Consider the following 18,316-nt stretch of genomic DNA (forward strand, 5'->3'; position numbering starts at 1 on the left):
AGTCTGAGTCATTGAACTTGACAGGTGGATTCCTGGATCGAGAATTTTGGGGAGGGAAGGCTATGTCCCAAATTCACTGCAACTTCATTATTGTGGTTTGTGAGGGTCTGCAAAAGTGACTGAATCTTTGTCACTGGACCTCTTTCACATTAATGTCCCTGTGGGAAAGACCAAGTCTTTTTTTAGAACTCCTGCAATGTCACTGCCAGGTGCTTGTAATTGTCCATGGTAGGCATTGAGTACAAACTTTGGCTAGACACGGTGGCTATCTGTAATACCAGCACTTTGGGGGGCTGAGGTGGGCGGAGTTCGAGACCAGATTGACCAACACGGGGGAACCCCATCTCTACTAAAAACACAAAAAACCAACCAGGCTTGGTGTTGAGTGCTACTCAGGGGGCTGAGGCAGGAAAATCACTTGAACCTGAGAGGCAGGGGTTGCAGTGAGCTGAGATTGCGCCATTGCACTCCAGCCTGGGTGTCAGAGCAAGACTCCAAAAAAAAAAAAAGTAGAAACTCATGAGTAGTTTTTCCAAGATATTTAGAAAAGTTTGTCTTCTGGGCCAGAAGAAATGGTTTAAGATACATGTTGTGGGTAGGAGAAACTGTATTTTCTCTATATCCTGCTTCACTTCTAAAGCCCAACAAAGTTGCATGAAATGGCAGACTTTCAGCTGTTAGCCAGGAACTTGTCAATATGCTCTTGAAACTGTTGTCTATGAATGACTCTAGCCCCCAGTAGTAGAATGAAGAGAAAAATGGCATGGGGATATTTTTTCCCTTTCGCTAACTTAGAAGTTGCTAGGATCTTAGTCTGTTACCTCTATTTGGGAAATAGTTTATCCAATTTCTATGACTACAGACTATAGTTCAAAGACACCATTTCCTCTTCCAAGGTCCAAAACCCATGGAGTTAGACTATAGATCAAATAGTTGGCTCTACCATTTGCTTCAGGGGCATGTTTCTCCAAACTTTTACTTGAGTGCCACTTGAAAACACAATCCAACATGCTTTCCTCTTCCCATCTGCATTTATCTTGGGTTTCGACTCCTTCCTACTAATCGGTCATTTGCATTCACCCCATTACACTGTTCTCCCCCTCTTCCTCTATGCTTTGTAGTTCTACTCACAAAGGGCGTAAAACTCCAATACTCTTTAAAGCAGCCCTGCTTTTCAAAATTGAGATTTAACTTGAAAGTCACTAATGCAAACACAAATTCTGCAGTTTTCTACTTTATTTACTTCCTGTCTCCTAACATTTGGAAAGCTTTTGTCTGGTCAGGTACGTCTATGTTCTTTTACTCTGCAGTTTAATTGGCAACATTTTTGCTTTATACCAAGTTCTTTTCAAACACTAAAATTCTACAACAGAGTGCCCCTTCCTAGTGTCAATGAGGTTCCTAAAGGTACTCAGACCATAATCCACATGTTATATGTAACAATTAACAGGTCAATCATTTCTACATAATACATTTACTACTGTCGACTGGTTTTCTGGCCAGGGTACTTTTTCTTGGATGCTTCTAAATTCCTACGAAAGGCATTTTCTTGGTCAATGTGATGTGAACTAGGGTCCAGAAACTGAAACTCCATTTGACATCAGTGTAGCTGAATTCTCCTAATAAATAAAAAGGTCAACTGTCAGTAGGAATGAGTATGTTTTCTGGTTTTCCCCTGAAATAAAATTGGTCAGTCAATGCTGACAGGCCAGGCATATGTTCCTGAGCTGATCTCATTAAATATACACCATTTCTCTATCCTGCAACTACTTCCAAAAGCACATTGTTTCATCAAGGTTATCTCAAAACACTAATCCTTACATATAGTATATCATCTGTTCTGTATTTTCTACATTATATACTGGGTTTTGCTTCCCCTAACATTTGAGTAAAACATACTGCCAAGTTATAGTGGATTTGTATGTTGACACTTCAAGGTTCTCTTATGGCTTAAATGATGGTTACGTCTATTGTACTATTACATTCTTCCCAATCCTAATTTGACACCCGTTCATTTCCTTCCAATTTACCACCTTTGTGTTCCCATTTACATTACTTTCCTTTTCTATTACACCCCGTTTCCTCTGAAAAAGAGGCTTTAAACTACATAATAAGTACTCATCACACAGTCTTTGCAGGTCTCGCATGATCGGGTAATATTAACATCAGAAGTGAAATCTAAGACGAACCCTGTTTTTGAGAATCCCAAATTTAGAATCCATTCCCTCCCGACCACTTTCAGTTAGCTCATCCCACTGAGACAATGGCAAATGATTAAGTGCCCTAGGCAGAGGGCTCCAAAGTTTCCCAATTATACATTATGCAGCATCAGAAAAAAATGTTATTATGGATGTTTTATTCATCTACCTCCTCTCCTGCTTTCTAACCCTGAATGAAAACTGTATTCCTGAATGATTGCAGGACATTTTCTTAGATTTCATGGCATATTAAGAAACTTGTGTTCTGAATTTTATCCCAAATTAAAATGTTACTTTTAAATCTTACTTCCAACTAGTGTAATCAGACTATCAATCTGAAATCCCTCAATTATTAAATCAGAAATCCCTCAATTATTAACTGTCAGATCTAACCCCTTTACCTGCACCGCCATGCCTACTATTCTCAATTTCTAGAGTCAACTCAATTCCTACTTTGCAGGGCCCAGGGTTAAGTAATGTCACACCGACTAAAAGCATATCATCTGATAAATGGTCTTTAAAAACACTAGCCCCTTTCCCAAAAAGCCTGTACTTATCTGCATTGGATCAGATTTCAAAAAGCATTTTACCATAAGGTATTTCAATCCCGGTCTCTACTTTGCTACAGTTTTGGCCTAGGAACCTAAAAGTATTAAAGGCCTAGGAACCTAAAAGTATTAAATGAGCACACCTGTTGATTATAAAAAACCTAGATTACTGTTGTCTTAAACACATGAGGAAATTTAATCCACAGTAGCCTAAAACCAAGAGTGTGAAACGACTTCCTCATCAACACAAACTAGAGATGTTAGTATTCCAACAATAACCCTACCATATGTATGTGTAGATTTTCAATGTGTGATCATGCTCTACAGCTATCTGCAAAAGTAACTGCGGCTAATTAAAAGTAATGGCAAAAGGCACAATTACTTTTGCACCAACCTAATATTAAGTGCTTTCCACAGCTTCATTCAATATCTGCTTTCCTACAGAATTAAATGTATAGTTGGCCCTCCGTGTTCGTGGGTTTTACACATGCAGATTCAGCCAACTATAGATCGAAAATACTAGTAAAGAAAAAAAAATTAAAAAGTAACAATACAAATAAAAGTAGTTACAACTATTTACATACCATTTACATTTTATCAGGTATTTTAATGTAGAGATGATTTAAAGTATACAGGAGAATATGCATAGGTTACATACAAATACTATGCCATTTTATGTAAGGGACTTGAGCATCTGCAGATTGTGGTATTCACAGCTAAATAGACTGCTCTGTGCGGGGAAAGAGGCCCTACAGTGAAGTGAAAAGTAGACACTTGATTGTGGACTAATTTTTCCAGTATTTCCCAAAAACTTACAGCTAACAACATAATATTAAACATGTTTTATTAGCATCTTATACATCTGACACTCTCTCCTAAGCATCCAGTTTATTTTCTAGTCATGGGTTACTTACTAAAAGTCTATGTAACATGAGCTCACATCAGATCAGAAAACATCAAGTGGGTAGTATTTTTGACTGAATTAACATACAAAAGAAATTGCCTATATCATGTATATGGGCTCCAAGGGTAGTTCATAGTTCAGCCTCTTCATTCTTTTCTGCTTTTGTCACCTGATATAGAAAATGATCTATAAAATCCTTATAAATAAGACATGAGTTTCGCCTGTAATGAGTAGGATGAAAAAAGGCCAGTGCTGCATGCTATGAAACAATAGCAACTTTATAGGGGAATCCAAGGTTTGTGTGCACAAAAATTATAAACGCCATTTTCTGCTGTGCTGGAAAAACTGAAGTTTAAAACACAAATCAATTAAGCCTTTCAAGGATGAGGTATCACAACACTGGTAGCTGTTTAATATATTCATTTTAAGTAAGACTGGATGCTAAAAATACAATAACTGTAATTAATAAAGTTGAGGGAAAACACAAAGATCAGCTAATAGGGGTAAAAGATCATTTAGGGTAAAATAAATGTAACATTCTTTATGTTCTCAATCACCTGGGAAGGCAAGACTGTGGAGTATCAGGAAATAAGAGTTTTCTCGTTTTCAGTAACATGGAGATATACACTTCAGAATTCAGAAGGTAACTGAGGCTATAAATAGTAATTAAAAGAACAAAACAGAAGAAAGCAGGGAGTTCCATTGTCCAGCTGTTGCAATTTTCCTGAAATCTTGTTTTTGAGTCTCTCCTATTTAAGGACAAAGCAATTTAGCACACAACAAAAACCTCAAAAAGGGTGCCAGTTGGACCACAAAGCACTGAACTTTCATTAGGATGTAAAAGCCATTTTGAAAAACAATCGCCACTGTATGTCAAGTTATTTGACTCCTCAATGCAACATGCAACTCAATGAAATATAATTTGAGTAGTGTTGTGTTGGTATGTATCATGATTATGACTCCAAGAAAAATGTATCTAGTACATTCTAGAGGTTTTGTGGAGGACGCTGTAAAACAAAGTTTGAAGTAAACAATAATAAAATACAAAAATAAAAAACCAGGGTTTTTTTTCTCCAAATTCCTGGTTTAATAAGGACTTGTTTATTTTGAGGAAAAAAGGTCCCAAACATCAGGCTGTTCACAAAAATAACCCACAGTATCAACTTTAGAAAACAAATCTTAAGACTATAACACTAATTATTTTTCTAGAGGATGCATTTGACATGCCAACTCTCATTCACAAAAATACATTGTTACATTTGTGTTGAACTGCCCCACACAGCACACTAATGTGGGGGTGTAACACACATACTTCTAACTCAAAGCTGCTTTCAGAAGCTACTCAACTAAATGAGATTGCCTTTGCAGTTAGGGAAGCAACTACTGAACTTATGTATGAATGAAAAGAACTGTACTCCCTGCATAACAAGAGATTATTTTGGAGACAGTTGATAAAAACCATACATCCTTTTTATTGTTAAGTCATAAAGAGGTATCAAAATTAAAAGCAAAAATTACAGGGTAAGACTTAACAAAACTACTAGGAGCGTCAAAGGAAGTGAAAATGGGACTAGGCGCGGGGCAATATGAATTAATGAACATGGGAAGGACAAGGATGGGGAGAACAGTGAGCATGTGCTGAAGATACTAGGGGAGAGGATCTGGTGAAAAATTTGATCTTAGACAAGCGCCTAGGTAAAGAAATAATGGGATAAGATTTCTAAACCCCACTATGTGCTTAAGAGTCATCCTCGCCATTGGCGCTGTCTCTGTCATCCTCTCCTTCCTCAGCCTCTTTTTCATCATCCTTGATCAACTCCAGCTGTGAGAAACAGACACAAATAGGATGGAGTTAGAGGCACTCCATGTGTCCCTGAGCCCCCCTCCACCACCTTTTTCTTTCCTTTCCCGTGGTTTTCACCTGGTCATCCCCCCGATCTTCATTATCATCATCATCCAGTAGGTCCCCCTCCTCAGCAGAGTCATCTGCACCCCCCTCAGACTCCATCTTCACATTAGTCTCATCTTTCTTCACGGAGCTGCTGCTCTGCTCCTCTTCTGACTTATCGTTCTTCATCTCTACTGGGGATGAGAAGGACAAGTCTGTCTAGGGGCAGTAATGTCCACAGGATGTAGACAATCCCCACTAAGGATCACAGAACTGCAGCACAAATCTAAATCCTCCCACACAAATACCCTTCCCAATTCACACTCCCCAAGTTTCATATTACATTGCTTTATATTCCACTATTCCAACATATACTTTAAAGTGCCTTACGTAACTAACCCAACTATATACCCAACAAGCAGAAAACCCATTTACCTGCTTGTTTGCTCTGTTCCTTTTCAATTTTTTCCAGGTTTTCCAGGAGAGAATCCACTTTTTGTTTTATCTGGGTCAACTCCTTCTTAATGGCCTGAAGGTCATCTCCTTTCACTTTAACATAAACAAAATAATGGATTAAAATCAAATGTACAGAAGATATGAGTTAGCAAATACACTGGCACTAGACTACATCAGGAGCACCCAGGGAGAAACAGAGCCAGTACAGATTTCCCTGTAATAAAGGCCCTTGGTTCTACTATAAAGCTTATAACTACTTACTGTAATTTTTTTTTTTTTAGTATCTTTTAGACTTGGGTTATCGCTACATTGCCCAGTTCTGAGTGCAGTGACTATTCACAGGTATGATCACAGTGAACTCCTGGCCTCATGCAATCCTCCCACCACAGCCTAGATCCCCAGGGTCTTAGCCTCCCCCTAAGCATCTGGGGCTACAGGCGTAAGTCACTGCATCAGACCTTCTGTTGTTTTACTGCCTTCCATATTTCCAGTTACAGGAGTTCAATACAGAAAAGTTTAAAAATCAATATATTGAACACTATCTGAATTTTAGTTTTTAAATAACCCACAAAAAAACCCTCAGAAACTTAACACACACCTCAACTAAATAAAGTCAAATGACATCTTTCAAATCACCTAGCTGTTGCAGTCTAGAATTGGCCACTCAGTCACAATCTCGTCTCCTCCATTATTTTGGATTTTTAAAATTATTTTTCTTGAGATGGAGTTCGCTCTTATCACCCAGGCTGGAATGCAATGGCACAATCTCGGCTCACTGCAACCTCTGCCTCCTAGGTAAAAGCGATTCTCCTGCCTCAGCCTCCCAATTAGCTAGGATAACATGCATGCACCACCATCCCTGGCTAATTTTTTGTATTTTCAGTAGAGATGGGGTTCCTCCATGTTGGACAGGCTGGTCTCGAACTCCCGACCTCAGGTGATCCGCCTGCTGGGCCTCCCAAAGTGGTGGGATTACAGGCATGAGCCACCACACAGCTGGCCTCTTCCATTATTTTGAATACACAAAGTCATGTGGCACAACAATATTTTAACTGCATTAGCTTCCCTATTTCAAAACACAAGAGATACCAAAACCACAAAATGAAATAATACATACACTTTCCAGACTTGGAAGATCCCCGCTGTCCACTCTTAGAATTGAAGCCACTTTTGCCCCTTCGTGAGGTGTTTCCTGATACACGCTGACGTTTCGAGGGCACTACAGCCCGAGCAATAGGAGGAGGAGGAGGTACACGTGCTGGGTAACTGTACATCCTATTGGATAAAAGGAAAATGGAATTCATTCAAACCTAACATTATCTCAGCACAATTCAACATACCTTATGATAAATAATAAACGAATATTGTCTCTCAGTCATTTCTTTTTATTAAATTTCATTAAGAAGGCCAGCAAAAATCTCCATAGTGGGGTTTAGAAATCTTATCCTATTATTTCTTTACCTAGGCATATAAAATAGTTTTAATATTGCAGCAACTTTTCCTTAAGAAAATCATACATATCAAATTATATGGTTGGCTGGCCTTTAGCACTGGATATAAATGGTTTCTCTGTACTAGTGGAAGTATTAACAGGGCATTTATTATAATGAATAGCCTTTGTTTGGATCTTATTCTTTTCATATATACATTACAAAAAACAATTCAAATACTCTTTTTTTTTTTTTTTTGAGACGGAGTCTCGCTCTGTCGCCCAGGCTGGAGTGCAGTGGCCGGATCTCAGCTCACTGCAAGCTCCGCCTCCTGGGTTCGGGCCATTCTCCTGTCTCAGCCTCCTGAGTAGCTGGGACTACAGGCGCCCACCACCTCGCCCGGCTATTTTTTTGTATTTTTTAGTAGAGACGGGGTTTCACCGTGTTAGCCAGGATGGTCTCGATCTCCTGACCTAGTGATCCGCCCGTCTTGGCCTCCCAAAGTGCTGGGATTACAGGCTTGAGCCACCGCGCCCGGCCAATTCAAATACTCTTAAAAAGGTTCCAATTAAAAGGGTATGTAAACAGTGGTATTTAGCATTAGCGAAATCTGATTCTTTTCACCCACAGAAGCACAAAAATTATTACAACTAGTGATAAAAGGTTGAACCACATAAAATTTCAGATCTATAAAATCAGGGCAATTTCATGTAACTGGGAATCATAGCAAAATGTGTTGGCTGGGTATAAATACTACTGATATAAAATCTCATATAAAAACAGGTAGTATTATTTCTAACTAAATTTACACTTAATTCCAACAGGGCAGAGACCACTGTCTATCTTGTTCACTATTTACCTGTGTCTAAATTCACTGGCCAGTACACACTTAGCACTCAAATAAATACTGGTTGCTCAACTAACTGATGTTTCTATTAGCAATCTTAATTTCAGGCCAGGCGCGGTGGCTCCAGCCTGTAATCCCAGCACTTTGGGAGGCCCAGGCGGGCGGATCACGAGGTCAGGAGATCGAGACCATCCTGGCTAACACAGTGAAACCCCGTCTCTACTAAAAAATACAAAAAACTAGCTGGGCGAGGTGGCAGGCACCTGTAGTCCCAGCTACTCGGGAGGCTGAGGCAGGAGAATAGCGTGAACCCAGGGGGCGGAACTTGCAGTGAGCTGAGATCCGGCCACTGCACTCCAGCCTGGGTAACAGAGCGAGACTCCGTCTCAAAAAAAAAAAAAAGAAATCTTAATTTCAAATGTCTTATAATAATAAATTTAGTATCCCAGTGATTGATAAAGATACTCCAAAGCAGTAGCTTGGTACACTAACATTTGTAAAGAGAAAATTCAAAACAGAACAAATACTTCTTACATGGACATCAGTTCTAAACTTTATACATTCCACATTGTCATTTCCATTGTGGCAACATATGAAAAAGTCCTTTAATTCTACAAGCTTTTTTAAAATGCAACTAACTTAATGCAAAGCCCCAGGTACTCTATAAAAATACACCTACCAACTGCTCTGCCTAACTCCAAAGATTTCTTAAAAAATAAATGTGATGTAATCAAGAACTTTAAAAATTTTATTAATCATCTTTGTCATGATACTCCCTCTTATACATATACAATGGTGGCAAGTTATTCTGAGTTGTAGTATCTCCAATCTTCCTGTAGTGAAAACATTTACAAGATCTCATTGCTAATTCTCTACCCTGTTAACCTAAAGTGTTTTCCACGCTAGATCAACAAAGTAATGTTTAATCTTGTCCCAAGAGTGGCTATGGACAGGAACATTTTCCTAAATTAAAAAAGAGCAAGGAAAGCTGAGGTGGGAAGACTGGTTGAGCCCAGGAGATGAGAGAATACCATGACTGCACCACTGCACTTGAACCTGGGAACAGAGCAATACTGCCTCAAAAAAAAAAAAAAAAAAAGTTGGCATTTCCCCTAAGTATGGTTAATCTGTTAGTTTAATCCATTCATGGGAATTAACGCAAAAAAAAAAAAACCAAACTAACTTTTTATTATCACTACTACTTTCCCATTTTGTCAAACTTTTGCTCTTTTTGACCAAAATATTTCAAAGTATTATACAGAAACTATAAAATATCAGTGTTCAGAAACTGATACCCTTTGTGTGAGATAACACTTGCACAAATTGCATAATAACAATTTCTGGAGGTAAATCAAAATGAGTTATCCGTATCCATGAGCATTAAACTGAGCTTAAGCCCCAGTCCAATGGATATATCTAATCTACCTCCTAAGCCACTAACCTTCACCGGCACCTGCATCTAAACCAAAGAGCTAGCTACCTAGTTCCCTACTGTCACTGGAATTTCCTTTTAAAACCTACTATTTCATCTGACCATAACCAAAATGAAGCAAGTAATACAATTTTGTTTTGAATCTATGTAACAGTCCCATGAACACAATCAGGAGTCAAATTCTCTACTTTTCTGAAGAAAAATATTTCACACTATTTCAGCCAGTAGGGCTTAAAGGGCTTTTAGTTACACAGAATGCTGCTCAGGCAGAAATGGACTCTCATTCACATTTGAGGAAGTAGTCCTTGCCTCGAAAAATGTTGAGGATAAGTGTGAAAATACAAAAAAAAAACATACATAGTGTGACAACCTTTAAGTTAAAAGGGATATATATTAAGAAGCTCAGTATGACTACTTCAAGCACCAGCTAAAAATTAACTAGAAATTCTCACTGAGAAAGCTATAAAATAGGCAACAATAGCTGCTGATTATTTACTGATTAAGCCTAGGCTGTTTAAAATCTTTTACCAGGGGAAAAAGAATTAACTCTAGGAGAATTATAACTGTACCCATAATCAAACTCGATGGTTAAGTGTTGGTATAAAATCAAGTCAGATTAAAAGTAATTAACTACCTCTTCAAAGAAATTAAAACACTCTAGAGACATTAATTACCTGAACAGATTAAGACAAAACACAGCCGGGCGCAGTGGCTCAAGCCTGTAATCCCAGCAATTTGGGAGGCGGAGATGGGCGGATCACGAGGTCAGGAGATGGAGACCATCCTGGCTAACACTGTGAAACACCGTCTCTACTAAAAAATACAAAAAAACTAGCCGGGCGAGGTGGCGGGCGCCTGTAGTCCCAGCTACTTGGGAGGCTGGCGGAGCTTCCAGTGAGCTGAGATCTGGCCAATGCACTCCAGCCTGGGCAACAGAGCGAACTCCACCTCAAAAAACAAAACAAAACAAAAAAGACAAAACACACCAGCCAGGCATGGAAACTCATGCCTGTAACCCCAACATTTTGGGAGGTGGAGGCAGGCAGATCATGAGGCCAGGAGTTCAAGAAACGCCTGAACAACATGGTGAAATCCCATCTCTACTAAAAATACCAAAATTAGCTGGGCATGCTGGCATACACCTGTAATTCCAGCTACTCAGGAGGGCTCAGGCAGGAGAACTGCTTGAACCCAGAAGGCAGAGGTTGCAGTAAGCTGAGATCATGTCATTGCACTCCAGCCTCAGTGACAGAGCAAGACTCCGTCTTTTAAAAAAAGAAGAAAGAAAAAAAAGACAAAACACACCAGCTGGATGCAGTGGCACACCTGTAATCTCAGCTACTCAGGAGGCTTGAACAGAGGAAGGAAGCAGCGGGGGTTGCAGAGAGCCACTGTGCTCCAGCCTGGGAGACAGAGTAAAAGCTTTTATCTCCCCTACCACACAAAAAAAAGACAAAGAATGTCTACCCCTATCTCCAAATGTAAAAGCATTACAAGACACGTACTAAGAAAAGGTTTTCAAAGGGAAGATTCTTAAATCGAAATTCTGACTGTAAGACATTAGCTGCAACACAGTGACATTTCCTGGGCCTCAAAAACCTGACTAATAAGACATGTCAACACTATACCAGAGTAGAAAAAATTAGAAGTTAATCTATTAATAAAGCTATCATTTGGTGCATGGACTTACTTAATGGACCACAGCTGGTTCTCATCTTAAAAATGTCAACAGATTTTGCCAGACAGGGTGGCTCACACCTGTAATCCCAGCACTTTGGGAGGCTAAGGTGGGCTGCTCATTTGAGGCCAGGAGATGGAGACAGCCTGACCAACATGGTGAAACCCAGTGTCTACTAAAAAATACAAAAACAGCCAGGTGTGGTGGCACACTCCTGTAATCTCAGGTACTGAGGGGGCTGAGGGACAAGAATCGCTTGAACCTAAGAGGTGGAGGTCGAATGTCAAGATCGCACCACTGCACTCCAGCATGGATCACAGGGTAAGACTCTGTCTCAAAACAAAAATTAAGAGAACCAAAGAAGCCGTTTTTATAAACTACCAATTGATGATAGACATCTTGCCTCAAACTCTTAACTATGTGGATAAAAAGAAAAACCGATATGAAAGTTTAATATAGGTTTACATTACAATTTAAATAACAATGTCAAACTGTGACCAAGAATAAAATCTATTCATAATGTAGTTGGAATTCTTGCTTTTGTGCTTAAAAATAGAATCAACCAGCAAAATTTCTGTGCCTTGTGTTTTTGTTGTTGTTTTTTTTTTTTTTTTTTTTTTTTTTTTTTTGAGACGGAGTCTCGCTGTGTCTCCCAGGCTGGAGTGCAGTGGCGTGATCTCGGCTCACTGCAAGCTCCGCCTCCCGGGTTCACGCCATTCTCCCGCCTCAGCCTCCCAAGTAGCTGAGACTACAGGCGCCCGCCACCACGCCCGGCTAGTTTTTTGTATTTTTAGTAGAGACGGGGTTTCACCATGTTAGCCAGGATAGTCTCGATCTCCTGACCTCGTGATCCACCCGCCTCGGCCTCCCAAAGTGCTGGGATTACAGGCTTGAGCCACCGCGCCCGGCCACCTTGTGTTTTATTTCTAAACTGAAATAGATGATTTCTAATGTTATTTGCAAGTACTTCACCACAAACATCTGTCTTGGTTAGTCTAGCACCAGTTTACCCAGATACTATCAACTGCAAGCACCACTCATTTAAAATATAAAATGATTAAATTGTAAACCAGTATCTCATTTGCTCACCACTGGAGCTATACAAGGTATTCACCACATGGGCAAACTAACATAATTTTTAAAGAAAATATAATTCTGGTAATTAAGGGGGAAAAAATGGAAACAGGTTGTTACCACATTGTTGGGTTAGCCTTGTCCAAAGATCACTGATATGGGTTGGGGAACATCACATACATCCCTACTACCAATAACAGGTAGCAATAGCTCCTATATTGAGCCAATGGCATCAATCAATAATTGGTTCTGTAATATTCTATCAGAAAGAATTACAGATATTAGTATTTAGGGATATTTTTGCAAATTCTAAGTCATTTGACTGAAAATGGCTCCACTGACTGACAACTTGGAAACAGAGAAGAAAAAATACATTAAATGTACATACTTATTTTAAGAGGAATAAAATTTGACATCTTAAAATATGCAAGATAGCATATTAAGGGAAAAAGTGATTTCATTAGGAAACTATCTTAACACAAAACCAGACAATTTGAAAATGCACCTGAAAACTTTCTGAGTCAAAAAGAATCTAGTCTGTAACATGCAGGTTGCTTGAGTCCTAGATCAATCCTCAATTCAGAGATTTGACTGGATTGAAAACTGTTTTAAGAAAGGGGGAAAAAAAAATCCCTGGCTTTTCTTCTGTATATGGCCTCAGCCTCCCAAGTAGCTTGGATTACAGGTACACGAAAATTACCAAAACAAGCCAAACTAGGTTTTGTAATTTTTGTAGAGATGGAGTTTCACCATGTTATTAGCCATGCTGGTCGTGAACTCCACCAGTCTCAACCTCCCAAAGTGCTGCAATTACAGGCATGAGCCACCGTGCGCAGTACCAAATAATTTTAACATTATTCATTTGTCATGATATTCAACAATACACATACTCCCATATGTCAGTGTCGATGTTCACCAAAGATAAAATTTTAAACCAACAGTGTGGTGCAATTTTTATTTTTTAAACAACTGAAATTGAGGCTAGGCATAGTAGTTCATGCCTTTAATCCCAGCACTTTCAGAGGCAGAGGCAGACGGATTGCCTGAGGTCAGGAGTTAAAGAGACCAGCCTGGTCAACATGGTGAAACCCAGTTTCTACTAAAATACAAAAAATCAGCAGGGTGTGTGGCACGCACCTATAGTCCCAGCTACTCAGGGGGCTGAGGCACGAGAACTGCTTGAACCTGGGAGGCAGAGGTTGCAGTAAGCTGAGATCGCACCACTGCATTCCAGCCTGGGAGACAAAGCGACACTCTGTCTCCAAAAAAATAACTGAAATTGAGTCGCATGCAGTGGCTCTGTGTAATCCCAGCACTTTGGAAGGCCAAGGCAGGCAGACTGCCTGAGCCCAGCAGATCAAGACCAGCCTGTGAGACAAAGAAAAAAAATTGCATTGGCTCATGCCTGTAATCCCAGCACTTTGGGAGGCCGAGGTGGGCCAATCATGAGGTCAGGAGTTCAAGACCAGCCTGGCCAACATGGTGAAACCCCATCTCTACAAAAATACAAAAATTAGAGCTGGGTATGGTGGCGTGTGCCTGTAATCACAGCTGCTTGGGAGGCGGAGGCCGCAGTGAGCCAAGACCACGCCACTTCACTCCAGCCTGGCGACAGAGCGAAGCATTTACAAGGAAGGGAGGAAGGGAGGGAGGGAAGAAAAGGAAGAGAAGGAAGGAAGGAAGGAGGGAGGGAGGGAAGGAAGGAGGGAGGGAAGGAAGGAAAATAAAAAGAAAAAAATAAAAAGAAAAAAATTAAGTATTTTTAAAATAAAGCTGAAATTACATAACAGTATTTTGAAGAACATGAGCCCACTGATTCCTTTATTCTCATTCCTTTATTCTCATTTTATCAAGATAGAAGAGTAAAATACAATAAAATAAATTACAAAAATAAAATACAATAAAATAAAATACAAAAAAATCCTTACAATAAAATTGTTTTTTCAAGGAACAGATATGATTGCTAGGGAACAGAGTGAAGGAAAAGTGGTTGAAGACAAAGGTGTATTTCAGAGAATTGGGAACTATTTCTATCTTGGTTATAGTGATGGTTTTATGACTATGCATTTTGTAAATCAAATTTGATACAGGAATTATACACCAAAAGGGTGATTTTTATTGTATGTTTTCTATGCTGACTCCAATTTCTACCTTTCCATTCACCTGAAATACCTGTGTGAGATTTCTGCCTTTACCAGTACCTACCTTTGTCAAAGGTCACCAATGACACCGCTAATTCAAAAAGACATTTTCTAAATTCTCCCACTACTCGAACTATTAATGACATGTGACAGAGCTCGTTTGCCTTTCTAGTCTTTTGACATATGTTCATACAGCTTCCAAGATACTTCATGCTTCTGTGTTTTGTCCTATTTTTCATTTTGGCATTTTCAATCTCCTTTGCTCATTTTTTCCTTATCACCACATTCTTTAAAGGTCACAGTACCCCCAGAATCTCTTTTCTGTTTCCACTCATCCAGTATTGTGGTTTTATAAACTCTAAGCAGATGACTCCCTTAGAACCATATAAACAACTGCTTAATCTCTCTCCAAATGGATCAACTTTAACATGTCCACAACTGATCTATGATATTTGCTCCTCACCTTAGCTCCTCCCAATCACTATCACTGTAAATTCCATAATTCCAGTTGTCCAGACAAAAACACTGGCTACAACTCTGATTCCTCTCTCAGGCCTCACAACACAAGCAAATTTCTCAGCATCACCTTCAAAATCCAACTGCTTTTCAACACTCCCATTGCCGTTTCTGTGGTCCCACCAAAAATCACTGCTTCTCTGATGGATAAATCTAACAGCCACCCATTATCTTTCTCAATAAGAGTGATCTTGTTAAAATATGAGTAAGACCCTCCCATTCTCTTCACAAAGCGTCTAATAGCTTCCCATCTCATTCAAAGTGAAAGCTAAAGACATTATGCCTTATGCCACCACGCCCAGCTAATTTTTTGTATTTTTGGTAGAAATGCGGTTTCACCATGTTAGCGAGGCTGGTCTCGAACTCCTGACCCTCAGGTGATCCACCTGCCTCGGCCTCTCAAAGTGCTAGGATTACAGACCTGAGCCACCGCTTTTGCTCCCGGCCTCTATTTCTTATTATAGTACTCCTGCTATATACAATGCCTCACAGCAGGATCATAACAAATAATTGTTGAGTAAATAAATGAAGTTCCCAACTGCTTCTAGGAAATAATAGTCCATAAATCACACAATCAACAATGTGTAACAAACCAAACCCTATCTATGTAATAGCTGAAAAGCCAGAGGATTGCTGTTTTGATTTTCTAGCTTGATAAGGACCAAGGGAGAGGATTTCCCAATGAAAAGCAGATAAAATTGAATATCATACTTTACAAAAAAATTGAATATATTTTCAAGGTTTTTTGTTTTTGTTTTTGTTTTTAAATCAGCTGTTGGCCAGGCCCAGTGACTAATACCAGGAGTTTGAGACCAGCCTGGGCAACATGGTGAAACCCCATCTCTACTAAAAATACAAAAAAAAAAAAGTCAAGTGTGGTGGTGCACCTGTATTCCAGGAACTCAGGATGATCCTTTGAAACTGGGAGGTAAAGGGGGCAGTGTCAGATGTTGTATTCAGAGTCTTGTTTCCAGAATATATAACAAATCCTATACAAAAATCAGCAAAGCATCTGAATACATTTGTGGAAGAGTAAACAAATGGCTGGGCCAGGGGCAGTGGCTCACACCTGTAATCCGAGCACTTTGGGAGGCCAAGGCAGGCAGATCATGAGGTCAGGAGATTGAGACCATCCTGGCAAACACGGTGAAACCGCGTCTCTACTTAAAAATACAAAAAAATCAGCCAGGCGTGGTGGTGTGTGCCTGTAGTCTCAGCTATTCAGGAGGCTGAGGCAGGAGAATGGTGTGTACTCAGAAGACAGAGCTTGAGATGGCGCCACTGCACTCCAGCTTGGGTGACAGAGGGAGACTCGGTTTCAAAAAAACAAGGGGGGGAGCTGGAAAGCACATGAAAAGACATCCAATATTTTTGAAGAAAATGCAATTAAATTCTGACTGAGATACCACTACACTCTAGAATGGATAAAAGCAAGAGACAGATATGAATGTAAGCGGAGGAACTGGAACCTTCCACATGACTGATGAGAATATAAAAGGGTACAGCCACTTTTGGTAAACAGTTTGGCTGTTGGTCAGGCTGACCATATAATCATCATACAATCCAGCACTTCTCCTAGGTATACATACTTAAAAGAAATGAAAACACATGACCATACAAAAATTTGCATACCAATCTCCATAGCAGATTTTTTTTTTTTTTTTTTTTTGGGAGACGGAGTCTCGCTCTATCGCCCAGGCTGGAGTGCAGTGGCATAATCTCAGCTCACTGCAAGCTCTGCCTCCCAGGTTCATGCCATTCTCCTGCCTCAGCCTCACCAGTAGCTGGGACTACAGGCGCCTGCCACAAGGCCTGGCTAATTTTTTGTGTTTTTAGTAGAGAGGGGGTTTCACCGTGTTAGCCGGGATGGTCTCGACCTCCTGACCTCATGATGTGTCCTGTCCCGGGCCTCCCAAAGTGCTGGGATTACAGGCGGGAGCCACTATGCCTGGCCACAGCGGCATTTTCAAAGATGTACCAAAAAACTCAAATGTCCATCAACTGACTAAAGAATAACAAAATGGAGTAACCATAAAAGGAAAGGAAGTACTGATACATGGTACAACATGGATGAACCATGAAAATATTCTAAGAGGACAAAGCCAGTCACAAGACATATATTGTACAATTCCACTTATATGAATGCCCCAAATAGGCAAATCCGTACAGAAATAATTTGTAGTGTGATAGAATGTTCTAAAATTAGATCATGTTCCTAACTGCACAACTCTGAATTTACTAAAGTGAACTGTATACTTTAAATGGATGAATCTTCTGGTATATGAATTAAAACTCAGTAACACTAATTAAGGAAAGAAAAAGCAACACCAGCTGGGCATGATGGCTCACGCCTGTAATCCCAGCACTTTGGGAGGCTGAGGCAGCCGGATCTCTAGGTCAGGTGTTCGAGACCAGCCCGGCCAACCAAACACCCCGTCTCTACTAAAGACCCGGGAGTGGTGGTGTGTGCCTGTCATCCCAGCTACTCAGGAAGCTGAGGCAGGAGAATTGCTTGAACCCAGGAGGCAGAGGTTGCAGTGAGCTGAGATCGCGCCACTGCACTCCAGTCTGGGCAACAGGGTGAGACTCCATCTCAAAAAGAAAAGCAACACCAAGGAGGCTAACAAAATCTACCTGAAGAATGCCCTCAAGAAGATTTGTAAACAGCAGTATTGGGTAAAAATTTAATCAGACCACCACTCAACTCAGTCATACAGCAGATTGATTCAGACCCAAATTCCTCTGCTACAAAGAAGTATCTCCCTGGCCGGGCGCGGTGGCTCAAGCCTGTAATCCCAGCACTTTGGGAGGCCGAGGCGGGTGGATCACGAGGTCAGGAGATCGAGACCATCCTGGCTAACATGGTGAAACCCCGTCTCTACTAAAAATACAAAAAACTAGCCGGGCGTGGTGGCGGGCGCCTGTAGTCCCAGCTACTCGGAGGCTGAGGCAGGAGAATGGCGTGAACCTGGGAGGCGGAGCTTGCAGTGAGCCGAGATCGCGCCACTGCACTCCAGCCTGGGTGACACAGCACGAGACTCCGTCTCAAAAAAAAAAAAAAAAAAAAAAAAAAAAAAAAAAAAAAAAGAAGTATCTCCCACCTACTCAACAAGTCCAGGACACAATAAGAAACTAATCTAAAAGGAATACTAAGAAATAAACATTTTATCAAAATTTAAGTCCAGCCAGATGCCAGGGCTCACG

The 18,316-nt window shown here is 40.2% G+C and overlaps 1 protein-coding gene and 1 long non-coding RNA gene across 30 annotated transcripts in view; both read right to left on the reverse strand.

Annotated features, from left to right (window-relative positions):
- Positions 1–1,508: 1,508 nt before the first annotated feature.
- Positions 1,509–3,266, reverse strand: LOC141407259 (uncharacterized). The gene is made up of 2 exons (XR_012415536.1): positions 3,141–3,266; positions 1,509–1,619 (listed from the first exon to the last, which is right to left on the reverse strand). It is a non-coding gene; the product is annotated as an uncharacterized lncRNA (long non-coding RNA).
- A 307-nt stretch (positions 3,267–3,573) lies between these two features.
- HNRNPC (heterogeneous nuclear ribonucleoprotein C) overlaps positions 3,574–18,316 on the reverse strand; it is a 107,646-nt gene continuing 92,903 nt past the window's right edge. For 18 of the 29 annotated variants that reach the window (XM_073996926.1, XM_065547464.1, XM_073996921.1 and 15 more), the window contains 4 exons: positions 7,112–7,269; positions 5,974–6,087; positions 5,572–5,732; positions 3,574–5,472 (listed from right to left, as the gene is read on the reverse strand). In XM_073996926.1, the coding sequence (XP_073853027.1) occupies positions 5,389–5,472; positions 5,572–5,732; positions 5,974–6,087; positions 7,112–7,269 (517 nt within the window). In that variant the 3' untranslated portion in view covers positions 3,574–5,388. The remainder of the gene's footprint in view (positions 5,473–5,571; positions 5,733–5,973; positions 6,088–7,111; positions 7,270–18,316) is intronic. The other 11 variants (XM_073996928.1, XM_065547466.1, XM_073996929.1 and 8 more) reach the window with 1 other exon arrangement.

Source organism: Macaca fascicularis, chromosome 7, assembly GCF_037993035.2.
Source record: "Macaca fascicularis isolate 582-1 chromosome 7, T2T-MFA8v1.1".
NCBI lineage: Eukaryota > Metazoa > Chordata > Mammalia > Primates > Cercopithecidae > Macaca > Macaca fascicularis.